Below are 13,050 nucleotides of genomic sequence, written 5' to 3' on the forward strand. Positions count from 1 at the left end.
GGGGCGGATCGGGTTCTTGCCTTGGGAAGCGTCTCCACGGCTTTAGACTTGGGGAACTTTGGCTCTGCACAGACCAGGCGGTGCGGAGGTGGTGCCTAGCTGACGGTAACTAGGCCCGAGGCTGGTTACCGGCCCAGGGAGGCCTCTGGGAACCGGCTGTGTCTCGTCATTAAAGTCCTGGGATTCACTAAGTCCTCACTGTCACCGTCACCCCCACTGATCGCCTGTGTTCACTGAACGTCCGCCCCTGACAGCTCGCCGCAGCGTCTTCCAGTCCTTAGAGCATCTGCAGTGATTGACAAGTCCGTGTTTCAGGGGGTTCCTCTGCCTGCCGCCCCTCGGAGAGGCATCATCGCTCCCTGGTTCTTGATGAGGCGTGGTGACTGCCAGACCACAGCCAGACCAGGAGGGAGAATAAAGGGCAGGCAGGTGGAAGACGGGGTACGGGGACCAGCCATGCTGATTTGCTTAAGAAAGATCCGGGCTGACGAGGGAAACAGGCTTTGGTGTGAGTTTGCTTTGTGGGTGATGGTGGTGGTGATGGGGCCTGATGAGCAAGTAAGAGACCAGAAAATCGTGGAGTTTGGGAACAAATGGGAGGAAGAAAGTAGAGATCCTATTTGTACTGCTGGGGTTGTGCATTTCATCCTCTTTTTCCAAAGAGACGAGTTATGTACCCGGGTTCCCTTTTTGTTGCCAGTGGCTAATTCTGTTTGGACTCTGCCTGTGAATGTAACTGCGTACAGAGGGCGGACCATCGTGGGTCCAGAATTTGTCAAAGTCACACCCTGAAAGAGGCTGCAAAGTATTTTCCTGCCTGATTTATGGAAGAGGAACTGAGGCTCAGTAGGTGACATGCTTCATAGAACCGGGCCTGCCTGAGTCCAAAGTCTGCCTCCTGTGCCATGGCGAGGCCTCACCCAGCACAGTTAACTCAGGTTGGTAGGGAGCACATCCCCAGATACTTCCTTGAAAGTGCTGGGTTCCAAGATCACTTTGTAATTTATAACTGAGGAACGAAAGGGTCAGGGAGACCCCCGGCAGCCTCAGTGGGGGACCCTGACCTCCTCCCTCCCCACTCCTTCATTCAGACTCTGGCTCAGAGACTGTGACTCGTCACCCCAGCTGGCTGCTTGGTGCGGTGACACTAAACTTAGGTTTTCCCCAGGGAGCAGAGCACTTAATGAAGGAGTTCATCCAGGGGGAGAGTCCCAAGCCAGGGCAACAGTGGGGCCGGCAGCTGCCGGGGCCGGGAGGCACTTTGGCTGGGACCTCCGCCTTCCGAGGGCTGCTGTTTCCATGATGTCAGAGAGGCGGAACTCACTCCGCCTCACATCGAGGGAGACAGCAGCCCGTGCCCCAGTTCTTCTCCGCTTTGGACGCAGCCCCGAGCAAAGGTGAGGATATGCTTCGCCCCACTCACCAAGTGGAAACTGAGGTCCGCTTTGTGGTTCTCGGGGGCCTCCGGGCTTGTCACCACCTGGCCAGCGTTGAATACCTGGCCACAAGCCTGTCTGTCCTTTTTCTTAGCTGGACTCCACTCTCCAGAGGGACCTCTTAGGGTCGGGATGAGTAGAAACAGTACCTCCAACGCAAAGAAAGCCTCTCTCTGGACCCCCGAATGCTTCCTTCCACCCTCCCTGCGTGTGAAAACTTAGGGAATACGTTTGGGAGAAGACGTGATCTGAAAGAGAAATCGCCTTGTTGTTTTTTTAAGTCATCGGAAACAGTGTGGAGATTTCTCAGCTAGTGTTCGGAAGGCCTGTCTGCAAACATCGCCTGTGACCCTGGGCGGGGACTTCTCCTTTCTCTGCGAGTCAGTTTCCCACGGGAGGGTTGGTCCACACGGGCAGTTTCTCGGGCCTTGTACCTGCTAGGGCATCTATTTCTCTGATCAGCTGGTGTCCTCTTCCACCATCAGAATGTCAATAACATGCTTGTGTCTCTTTCTCCCTCCCGACCAGAAAAAGATTTACAAATACAAGAAAGTGCTGAGTAACCCAAGCCGTTGGGAAGTTGTCTTGAAGGAGATCCGAACTCTGGTGGACATGGCCCTGACATCCCCCCTGCAGGATGACTCCATCAACCAAGCCCCACTGGAAATCGTCTCAAAACTGCTCTCAGAGGTAAGACGTGCCCCCTGCTTGATTCTGCACACCCCACCCCCACCCCCTCTGCCGAGCACCAACGCTGTGCCGGGCAACGGAATCGGACTTGAGTTTGTATCGTCTGCCCGTTGTGGGCCGTCCCGGGGGTGTGGCAGGGGGAAGGGGCAGTGGTGACCACCCTGCCATGCCCCACGACCGAAGCTGGGGGGACTAGCCTCGGGCCTGACGACAGGCTGGTGGTGATGATGGCAGCAGATTTCAGGAGCTTCCAGTTTTTCCCGAGCCAGAGCACATCGATGAAGCCCCCAGACTGCCCTGCCTTCCTGCCGGCCCCCCGCCACCCGTCTCCACCTTGCCCTGCCCTGGCCTGCGTCAGCTGCAGGGGTCCAAGCGGCTGTCGCTTTCTGCCTCCACGACCCCCCAGAGCCTCAGAAAACCCACTCTGCTGTGCCAGGCAGCCCCCCGGTAGGGTGCGTGCCGTGTGGGCATTGGAACAAAGACAAGCCCCCACCCCCCTGGAGCTCACGTTCCAGCAGGGATTCAGACAGGAACGTGGGGGCTCAGCCAGAGCCAGCCGCGCCATTCGTGTGTAGGCGAGGGCTACTTGGGGACACGCTGTGACTCCGGCCCAGGCACTCTTCTCCGCGCTCCACAAATACTAAAGCTGTCTCGTTTGTTTGCCTGCCTGGGCCCCTGGGGACGCTGGTGTTGATGACTCCCGGTTTGAACTTCCCACGGCCCCAGGGCAATGCCTCGGTCCCCCTTCCCTGGGAGTGGCCCCTGGTTCCTTCTAGAAGCACAAGCCCCTTGCTGCCTGGAGCCACCCCTTTCCCCGCAGACCCAAGCTGGTTGCTGCCCATCAGTCCAGGAAACTGGCCCGGGCCTTCTTCCATGTCTGCTATTTGAGCAGAGGACCCCTTTCCCTGGAAGGAAGTACGGCAAGAGGTAGAGGGTGGGCTGCAAAGACAGTGGCAGGTAGAGGAACAGAAGACGTGCCCTCGGGCGTGCGACAGCTTCATTTCGCAGAAGAGCAGAGACTCACGCTCTGAAATGCATCACAGTCAAGGCCTGGAATTGGAGGCCAGGCCGGGTGCTGTATGTGCAACCTGAAATCCCGGCTTCCCGCCTGAGCAGGGGAAGGGCCCCAGCAAGCAGGCCCGAGGCTGGCCGCTCACCGCGAGTACGCGCCTGCTGTGTGGCGGCCGGCGTCAGGTGCCCTGCAGCACGGCATCTCGTGTCGTACGGTCTCCCCTGAGACGTGGGCCTTGCTGTCCCCGTTGTACAGATGGGGAAACTCAGGTCCAGAGACACTGGAACACCTGAGCAAGTGGTGGGGCTGCAAATTCCACCTTGGGGCTTGCTCTCCCTGCAAGACCACCTGCCCGCCCCTCCTGCCCCGCCAGTCCCGGCCGCCACCACACCGTCGTTGACATCAGGTTCGCTGTCAGGACGATGGGGAAGGCGGCCGACGGGCACTGTCGCCAACCTCTGGCGGCGTTAATGTCACATGTGACCGCGCACCCGTGGGCCTTTGCATCGCTTCTCAGGCACCTGATCCCCACGCGCTGGGGTGGGAAAAGATAAAAGCATTTAAAGAGGAAAAAAGGGAAGAAGCTTGCATTTGCTGTATACCTACTGTGTGTCGGGCAAGGGGTCAGTATGACTCACCGTGTCTGACTGGTAAGAGCTGTTGTTTGGTAAGGGACAGAGCTGGACAGAGCTGTGCCCGGGCAGCATCCCCCCGAGTAAGGCTTGACGCCTCCCTGAGTGACACTCAGGCTCTGTGACGACCACTTTGGCAGGCATTTAGTGCTGATACTTAGCATTTCTCCAGGGACCCTGCAGGGTAAGTACTAAAGGTACAGACGAGTAAACAGAGGCTCCAAGAGGTTGTCACCTGCCCAGGGTCACTTGGATAAGTACCATTTTTATTGCCATGGGTGGTAGTCATGACCTTGACCTTAACCACTCTCAGCTTAAGGGTCTAGGAGGATGGGTGGAAAGACAAACAAATCCTTCCTCCTCCTTGCCCTTTCTTGTGTAGATTATATGGGCTAGCTTATTTGCCTGTTCTCTTTACTCAAGTTGTCTCCGGGGTCTCCTTCTACGAGGCTCCAGGTGTCACCAAGCCAACCAGGAGGTGGGCAGGATCCCCAAGGAGGGGGTGGAGGGGCTGTTAGTTCTGCGAAAGGACTGCCCATCCGCTGGCCAGACAGAGCCGCGTCCCTGACCTCCCGGGCCTTTGTTGACTTGAGTGTGTGGAGAGGCCGCTCAGTTTGGGGTTCAGGTGTCCCCTATGATTCAGTGGCCGTTTTCAGTGAGTGCTCTCCACCCAGGGTTGAAAATGGCCTTGGGAGAGAGAAGTGTCCCTGCGGAACAGCACAGGCCACCACCAGTGACTGGGACAAAGAAATCAGCATCTGTATTTACCGAAGGCTCTTCCTGGGAAGGTGCACAGGTGCAGTGAGGAACGGACTGAGCCCTTCAGAGCTGTCCACCACGGCCCGAAGGATGGGACTGGCCCTTGCTTGGGCTGAGCACCATAGCTCAGTGGTTAGAGATGCAGGTTTTAGGGGGGCACCTGGGTGGCTTAGTCTGTTAAGCATCTGACTCTGGATTTCGGCTGAGGTCATGATCTCACAGTTTGTGAGATCGAGCCCCAGCATTGGGCTCCTTGCTGACGATGCAGAGCCTGCTTGAGATTCTTTTTCTCCCTCTTTGTCTCTGCCTGTGCCCTTCCCTGCACATGTGTGCACTTTCTTCTCTCCCTCTCTCTCTCTGTCTTTCTCGCTCTCTCTCAAAGTAAACTTTTATAAAAAGAGAGGGGCACCTGGGTGGCTCAGTCGGTTAAGCGTCTGACTTCGGCTCAGGTCGTGATCTCACGGCTCGTGGGTTCGAGCCCTGCGTCGGGCTCTGTGCTGACGGCTCGGAGCCTGGAGCCCGCTTCGGATTCTGTATCTCCCTCTCTCTCTGCCCCTCCCCCACTCGTGCTCTGTCTCTCAAAAATAAAGAAACATTAAAAAAAATTTTTTTTTTGAAGAGAGAGATGCTGGGGCGCCTGGGTGGTTCAGTCAGTTAAGCATCCAACTTCGGCTCAGGTCATGATCTCACAGCTCATGAGTTCAAGTCCCATGTCGGGCTCTGTGCTGACGGCTCAGCCTGGAGTCTGCTTCAGATTCTGTGTCTCCCTCTCTCTCTGCCCCTCCCCTGCTCACATACTGTCTCTCTCTCTCTCAAAAATAAATAAAGATTTAAAAAAAATTGTTTTATAAATGAAGAGAGAGATGCAGGTTTTGGCATCAGGACAGAGAGGGTGAAACCCACACCCCACCGTCTCTTACCTGTGCTCCTGAGTCAGCTGCCGCACTGCGTGAGACTCTGGTAGCTCATCTGTGGACAGGAAAGCAGGAAAAGCATCGTAAGAAAGAAGGAGGATGTGGGATGAGGGTTACCGAGTGCACTCGCACTGCCTGAGGCATAGTGAGCTGTCTTTGTCAGTCAGGAGGAAAGACCAAAGCCACGTTTCCATCCACCCTGGGCGGAAAAATTATTGATGTTTAATCATCTGCCATAAATGGGCTGCTCAGACTCCACCAATGTCCAAAAAAGAAAAAGCCTTTGGATTCCAAAAGACATCCTTCCACCTTCCGTGTGTTCCTGGATTCTAAGCCCGAGGGCCTTGCTGTCTCCATGGGAACCCGGGGACTTGAGGAGGCAGACATCGCCCCGGCAGGGTTCCAAGGCTGTCTTCACCCTTTGGGCAAATCCACGGCCCAATGGCTTTTCTTTTGTTTCACCTGCTTGTAAATGCCAGATACCCTGATGCTCCTTAAACGTGATGCCAGGTGGTGCGCATGGTGGGGCTGTTTCTAGAACCCAACAGCCATCGATCTTGCCAGTTCACTGTCCGGTGAGACGGCATGTTACCAGGGGCCAAACGCGGCCCTAGTAGGAAATCTGAACCGACACCAGGGAGAACCCATTCCACCAAGAACAAACAGATGAAACCGAACACCACACGAAACTAGGAAAGAAGACGGTAGTGACCGTTTCTGGTTTCTCCCATGACTTCTCATTTATCGCGTGATCATTCCTTCCCTCATTCACATGCGCACAGGATGGTGGTAACAGGTACCAGCTGGGTAAGAAGATCCCGCATTGGGGAGGGAAAAAACCCTAAAATTTAAACAAGCTTAACGCATTCCAGTTAATATTATTTTTTGCAAGTTAATCGCTGGCATTTGAATTTAGCTAAACCACGTTTGGCCAGCTCATGGAAGACCATTCTTCCCTGGGAACCTAGCTGGAAAGCTGCTGTGATAATATGTATGTGCCGCTCTTATGCCTGGTACACAGTCAAGATTCCAAAGTCTGTTTATGTGTTTACTGTGAACCTGCCTCCTGGCTCCCCAGTGGCATCTACATGAGCAGCACCAAGCGTGCGGTTAGGTCTGTCTGTATACCCTCTCACTGAAGCCCACAGAGGATCCCTATTTATGGGAGAAGAAACCGAGTCTCACCGAGGAGCCAAGGTCACCGAGGAGCCAAGGTCGCATAACTCACGAGGGGTGAAACCAGGACTGGAAACGCGGTCCCCCCGCCCCAAAGCCGTGCTTTCCTCCCTTCCCGACCAATCCTGTGAGGGGCTTCTGATCTGTTTAATTAAGAAAAGTGACCATTGCTCGCTGAGATGCTGAAAGCGTTTTTCACCGGTTGGACCTTTGAGATGTAAATGTTCCGTTTTATTAATGTCAGTGTTTCTGTTTTGTTTTGTCTCCCTCCTGCGCTCTCCATTCAATCCCTCAGAACACAAACTTGACTACCCAGGAGCATGAGAACATCATTGTGGTAAGTCTCTCCGGACCCTTCTCCCTCTGTCCACCTCTTGGGGCCCACAGTCCTTCCCCCCCCACCCCGATCTGAGTGCATTCTCGGAAGCACGTGTGATCCACCAGCATGGCGACCTTACTCAGTTTTGTCTTTTCTGTCAAGCCAGACGAGTCTGCTTCCTGCCTTTGCACATTTCAGAGCCCCAATTGATTGGGAAGGGGGATGTAATTATCAGTCGTTGAGGTTTGTAGCAAATGTGTCTTAATCGCCTCCTCCTTCCCGAGTGTGCCGCAGGGAGTTGAAGGCAGGAGATGGCAGACAGTGTATAATGTATTCAGAGGCATAACCCTATTAGCTGAAAGGTAAGCATTCTCTTTCTTGCCCCAGGACAGATCTCCTAATTAATCCACAAATAGAACCTGGATTTAATTCCCTCTGATACGCAAAGTGGGGTAATATTTTCTAGGACTTGACTGTGATGTAAGCATCTTTGGCGTAAAATCTCTTCCTGGGTGATTTTAAGCTATGAAGTGTGACTCTCACTAGAGAGAAGAGAGAAATGAGGTTGCACCTGCCGGATGCCAAGCACCGATCTGTGTATTTGAATCTGTGCATAACTAAGACCGTTCCTGTTCCCGAGACGTTCATCGTCTGTTGTAGGAAGACACGTAGATCACTGCACAAATAGAGGCTTGTAGTATAGAGAGTGGAGTGATAAGCTCACCCGGGAGAGAAGCCACTGTGGCTTCTTGGAGACAGCGATGTCTGAGTTGGGTTTTGAGGGATCAGTAGGAGCTTGCCAGATGAGGGGCTCCTGGGTGGCTCGTTCGGTTCAGCGTCTGACTCTTGATTTCGGCTCCGGTCATGATGTCACAGTTGTGGGACCGGGCCCCACATCAGGCTCTGTGCTGAGCGTGAAGCCTGCTTCAGATTCTCTCTCTCCCTCTCTCTCTGCCCCTCCCCTACTCACATGTGTGATGACCGTCCACTCAGCCTCTGTCAAAATAAGTAAACTTAGTAATAATACATTAAAAAAAAAAAAAAAAAAGGAGTTTGCCAGATGGCAAGACAGAGTAAAGCCTGATGGCAAGACAGAGTAAAGGCCTTCCTGAGAGACTAAATAAAATGTGCACAGAGACGTAAAACAACATGCTCTATTCTGGAAACATCAGCATTGCTGGAGCACACAGCATAAGGAAGTAGGGAAGCAGAACTTGAAACAGAAGTGGGAGGCCAAGCTTGGTGTGCACAGAAAGGACATTCGCCTGGGCCAGAGGTCCTGTGGCTGCAGCCTTTGAAACAAAGACAGCATGCCAGACTCCGTGCCCCTCTGAATTGTGGTTTCATGGGCCCTCCCCCTTGGCGCTGGCAGGCCCCGCCTGGAGAATCCCCTTCCTCACTCCAGCTGTGTGGGCACCCAAAGAGGTGAGGCCTAGACTGTTTATTGTGGAGAATAAAGGCAGCAGCTTCTGTGCAGCCCCGGCTAGTATCTGGCACACTCAGTGGGTATTTGCTAAAAATGTAGAGTTTTTTTTTTTTATTTTCCTGTGCTCCACCCTGACCGCTCATTGCCTTCTCTCGCCAGAACAGGGGGGATGTCGACCTGGGCACCCCCCGTCCCCTACCACCACCTTTCTCTGGCATATTATTAACTAATAAACTCATTGAAAAAACACTCGTCAACATGTAAGTGCAAGTATGTGCCAAAAACTCTGTGCCACAGGCTCAGTGCCACCATTGAGGGATTTCCCGTGTGCTGGGAGAACCCGGCAGGTCAACAGACAATCAAGAAATAACATGGTCGGGGGTTGAGATTTGTTTGGAGTGTTAGTGGGGCACAGAGGGCAGGCACCTGACATCCTCTGCCAGTGAGGGTACTGGGAGGAGGATGACGGAGGGCTTCTAGGAGGAGGTGAGCAAACCGGATCTTAAAGGATGGGTAGGCAGTCCAGGCAGAGGGCCCAGCACGAGAAAGGCAGAGCAGGGAGGCGCTGGCTGGAGGAGAAGCAAGCAGGGACCTGGGCGCCGGGGAAGGAGCCGGTGTCTTCCTCTCCCTGCTGGCGATAACTATGGGTCCCACTTCAGCCCTGGAAGAAGGGTGAGGGCTTTGGACTGGGGACGAGCCTGGGAAAAGAATTTTGATCTGAGAGATGCAGGCTGCTTTTACCCAGCTAATTTGGCTGGGCTGACCCCTTAATTGGGCTGGGCTAAGCTCCCCTGCTCAGCAGGCATGCCTGAGAACAGAGGAGAATGTGATCTGCGGTCTGACCCGCAGCCCTGCGTTTTACAGCCTGCCTCGCAGTGTTCTTTGTCACCAGCGCCCTTATCATTATTGGGAAGTCTCCTTTCTTCCAGAGATTACATTATCTGATTTGACCCGTGGGCAATTAGTTTTCTCCCACTGGGGCTTGGTATTTTTTTATGTGATCGTTTTCATAAATACTCTCACGAGTAACTTGAGTTGGTCTTACTCGGTCCATCTGGGGTCAGGCATCTGTGCAGTAGGTAGGTGTTGACTGGAGCTGGCACGTCACTGGACACGTGTCGACCCCCAGTCCGAACCGCAACTGGGGTCCCACGTGCTAGTGAGGAGTGGAGGCTTGGAGCTGAATGTGAGCTCACGCTCAGAGCTGGTGCAGACCCTGGGCCTGCCCCATACGAGCTGTGACCTTGGGCAAGTAACGGGAGGACTTCTGCTTTTATTTTGTTTTATTTTATTTTATTTTATTTCATTTTTTTTTTTTAATTTTTTTTTTCAACGTTTTTTATTTATTTTTGGGACAGAGAGAGACAGAGCATGAACGGGGGAGGGTCAGAGAGAGAGGGAGACACAGAATCGGAAACAGGCTCCAGGCTCCGAGCCATCAGCCCAGAGCCCGACGCGGGGCTCGAACTCACGGACCGCGAGATCGTGACCTGGCTGAAGTCGGACGCTTAACCGACTGCGCCACCCAGGCGCCCCTTATTTTATTTCATTTTATGGGGAGCCTGGGTGGCTCAGTCGGTGAAGCGTCTGACTTTGGCTCAGGGCATGATCTCACGGTTCGTGAGTTCGAGCCCCGCGTCAGGCTCTGGGCTGACAGCTCGGAGCCTGGAGCCTACTTCAGATTCTGTGTTTCCCTCTCTCTCTCTCTCTCTCTCTCTGACCCTCTCCTGCTCACACTCTGTCTCTCTCTCTCTCTCAAAAATAAACATGAAAAAATTTATTTTATTTTATTTTAAATATTGTTATTTTTTTATTTTTCTTTAACATTTATTCATTTTTGAGAGACAGAGACAGAGCATGAGTGGGGGAGGGGCGGAGAGAGAGAGGGAGACACGGAATCCGAAGCAGGCTCCAGGCTCTGAGCTGTCAGCCCAGAGCCCGATGCAGGGCTCGAACCCATAAACTGTGAGATCGTGACTGGAGCCAAAGTCGGACACTTCACCAGCTGAGCCACCCAGGCGCCCCTAAAATATTATTTAAAAATACCTTTGCAAATATTCCATGAGTATAATTTCATTAAAAAAAGAAGAAGAAAGGAAAGGATTTCACTCCATCCCAGTGTCCTCTTCAGAGACGGCACCTGGGACTTTCGGGTGACAGCAAACCCACACAGACAGACAGGGTTGTGGCTTTGTGTTTTCAGCATTAATGATGTGATGCTACACGTGTTGTCTCAGAGATGCTTTTGAGTCCTTTCATGCTTATCTGCCACAAGGTTTCTGGCCTCAGTATTAGTGAAAGTTGGGGACGGATCTTTCCTTGTGAGGTACCTGTCCTCCGTGGCCTCAACCCACTAGATGCCCGTAGCCCTTCCCGGTCGTGATGATCAAAAATGTGTCTCCGGACATGCCAACATCCCTTGGAAGGCAGAGTCAACCCTGGTTGAGAACCACTGGCCCACCCAGTCCTTTCTTTCTACTGGCTCTAGAATATTTTTATTTAACCAGATGGCCATTCAGATCACTTTCAGCTAACTTGACATAGTAAGCCTCAGTCTCCTCATCTGTGAGATGGGTATGGCAACAATGCCTTTCTTCCAGGGCTGCCGGGAAGAGTCAGTGAGCTAATGTTCCTGACATGCTCAGCGGAGGACTAGGTTTATGGAAAGAGTCCACAGAAATCTAAGCGCTTTTGATTAATCATACCTTTTGAAATGATCATAACTCTGTGACCAGGGCAGGCCTTGTAGCCTCCCTGACCCTCTGTCTCTTCATCTGTACAAAAGGAAATAACTCCCACTTGACCTCACAGAGTTGTCATGAGGATCGAATGAGGTTAATAGCCGTGGAGGCACAGAGCCCACACCTCACGCCCACTCTGGGCACTTAAATCCTTTCCACTCCTTTTTTCCCTGACTCGTTCCCGAGAAAGAGGGGCCTGGCACGATTGAAGAGCTTCAGCCTTGCCTGTGGTACCTCCTCCCGGAGCCGGTCCAAGAGCAGGGTGTGGGGAGCAGGGGCATCCGGGGGGCATGGGGGCAGGCACAGGAGAGCCCCCACATAGCAGGCTGAGCACTGAACTTCTGGAAATGAGAGCAGAGCCAGAACCGTGGGCTGAGATCACGCTGGTGGTTTCGTTGTCTTTCGCTGCCCCGTTTCTCCTTCAGTGTGATGATTCCTGTCACCAGACAGGGCTGTTTATTTCCCGGTCGTGTGGAGGGCCGGGACTGAGAAGTCGCGTGGTGAATAGCTTAGCCTCCTGAGTCACCAACATGGGTTCACACTCTGGCTCCACCGTGTTCTGACCGTGCCACCTCGGGCAGCAGACTCAATCTCTGGGGAAAAAGGCAAGACCCACACCCACCTCCCAGCACACGGTGAAGATCGCCATGGGCACGGTCAGCACAGAGCCCAGCACGGGGGGTACCCAGAACGGCACCTGCTGCTGTGGGTATTACTGTTGGTCTGTGACCGTTGTCGGTCGGCGGTTTGTGGTCCGTGTGGCTGGGGTGGGGGAGACCGTAACAAGATGACGGGCTCAGCCTCGCGGTCAGTGAGGTGCCCACCTACCCTGCCCCACACTGCCTGGGAGAACTTTCTGCCCTGGTGGAGGTATTCACTGGCTTGAACCCTTGAAACATGGTTCACGCAACTGGGGAACTGCATTTTTTATTTTATTTCACTTAAAATCATTAATTTTATGTCAGTTAAAGTCTGAGTGGTCACGTGTGGCTAGTGGCTACTGTTAGACCGTGCGGCCCTAGGCAGATAAGACCCGGGGCCTAATCACCAGCCGTTTGCCAACCTGGCTCGTGGTGCCACCAAGGAGAACCTCAGTGTCAGAGACTAACTCGTTCACAGAGGTGCGTTCACATAGCTGGCCGAGTAACTGCCATCTTTTATTGGCCTCCAGTTACACTGCCTCTCCCTGATGGTCCCAGGCCAAGCGGAAGACCTTGCTGAGAGGTCCCTCCGCATGTCCAGAGGCGCTGCTGCAGGGAACAGATCAAGGAGACCCTGTGAACCCAAGCAGGCGGGGTCGGAGCTGTGGGAGTCGGTGACGGGGAGAGCGTGTCCTCACAGAGCCCTCCTGGGAGTCGGGCCGGATCGCTCCGCCCCTCCTTGCCACTGTGTCCAGTGCAGCCCAAGACAGCCCCCCAGTGATGGTGGCCATGGCCTGCTGTGTTCCAGGCCATCGGGTTTATCCTGAGGCCGAGACTCCAAAGCTTCTAGAGTTTTCTCTCATCAGATCCGCCCAACAACCCAGTGAATAGGTAACTCTAGTTCTCCCCATTTACAGGCCCGAAGAGGTCGAGTTGCCCACTCAGGGTCACACGGCCTCGCAGTCTTGGTGCTGGGTCCTGGGTCTCCTGTTTCCTAATCTTGTGCCCAGTGTGGCAAATGAGAAAATGAGTGGACCTCACATAGACGTTAACCTTCCAGTAACTAACGTTTATGGAGACCTGGCCTTATTTCAGACTCCGTGAGAGGTATTATAACAGGGGCTCCTTAACTGGGGACTCTTTTGTCTCCTGTGGGGCATTTGGCAGTGTCTGGACACATTTTCTCCCGTGGTTCCAATATCTTATTTGAGGTTTAGCAAAACCATTAAAACAGAAATTATGAAAAAAATAAAAATAAAGAATAAAAATTAAAAAACAAATTATGAAAGGGGAAGAAAAATCAC

The 13,050-nt window shown here is 53.4% G+C and overlaps 1 protein-coding gene across 2 annotated transcripts in view; it reads left to right on the forward strand.

Moving 5' to 3' along the window:
• Nucleotides 1-13,050, forward strand: part of LOC102964436 (c-Maf inducing protein) — a 230,100-nt gene that overhangs the window by 176,948 nt on the left and 40,102 nt on the right. Inside the window, exons 1-3 of one of the 2 annotated variants that reach the window (XM_042970515.1) lie at nt 749-938; nt 1,965-2,126; nt 6,915-6,956. In XM_042970515.1, coding sequence (XP_042826449.1) covers nt 906-938; nt 1,965-2,126; nt 6,915-6,956 — 237 coding nt within the window. In that variant the 5' untranslated portion in view covers nt 749-905. Of the gene's footprint in view, nt 1-748; nt 939-1,964; nt 2,127-6,914; nt 6,957-13,050 lie in introns of those variants that run through there. The other variant, XM_042970514.1, reaches the window with a different exon arrangement.

This window comes from Panthera tigris, chromosome E2 (assembly GCF_018350195.1).
Source record: "Panthera tigris isolate Pti1 chromosome E2, P.tigris_Pti1_mat1.1, whole genome shotgun sequence".
Taxonomy (NCBI): domain Eukaryota; kingdom Metazoa; phylum Chordata; class Mammalia; order Carnivora; family Felidae; genus Panthera; species Panthera tigris.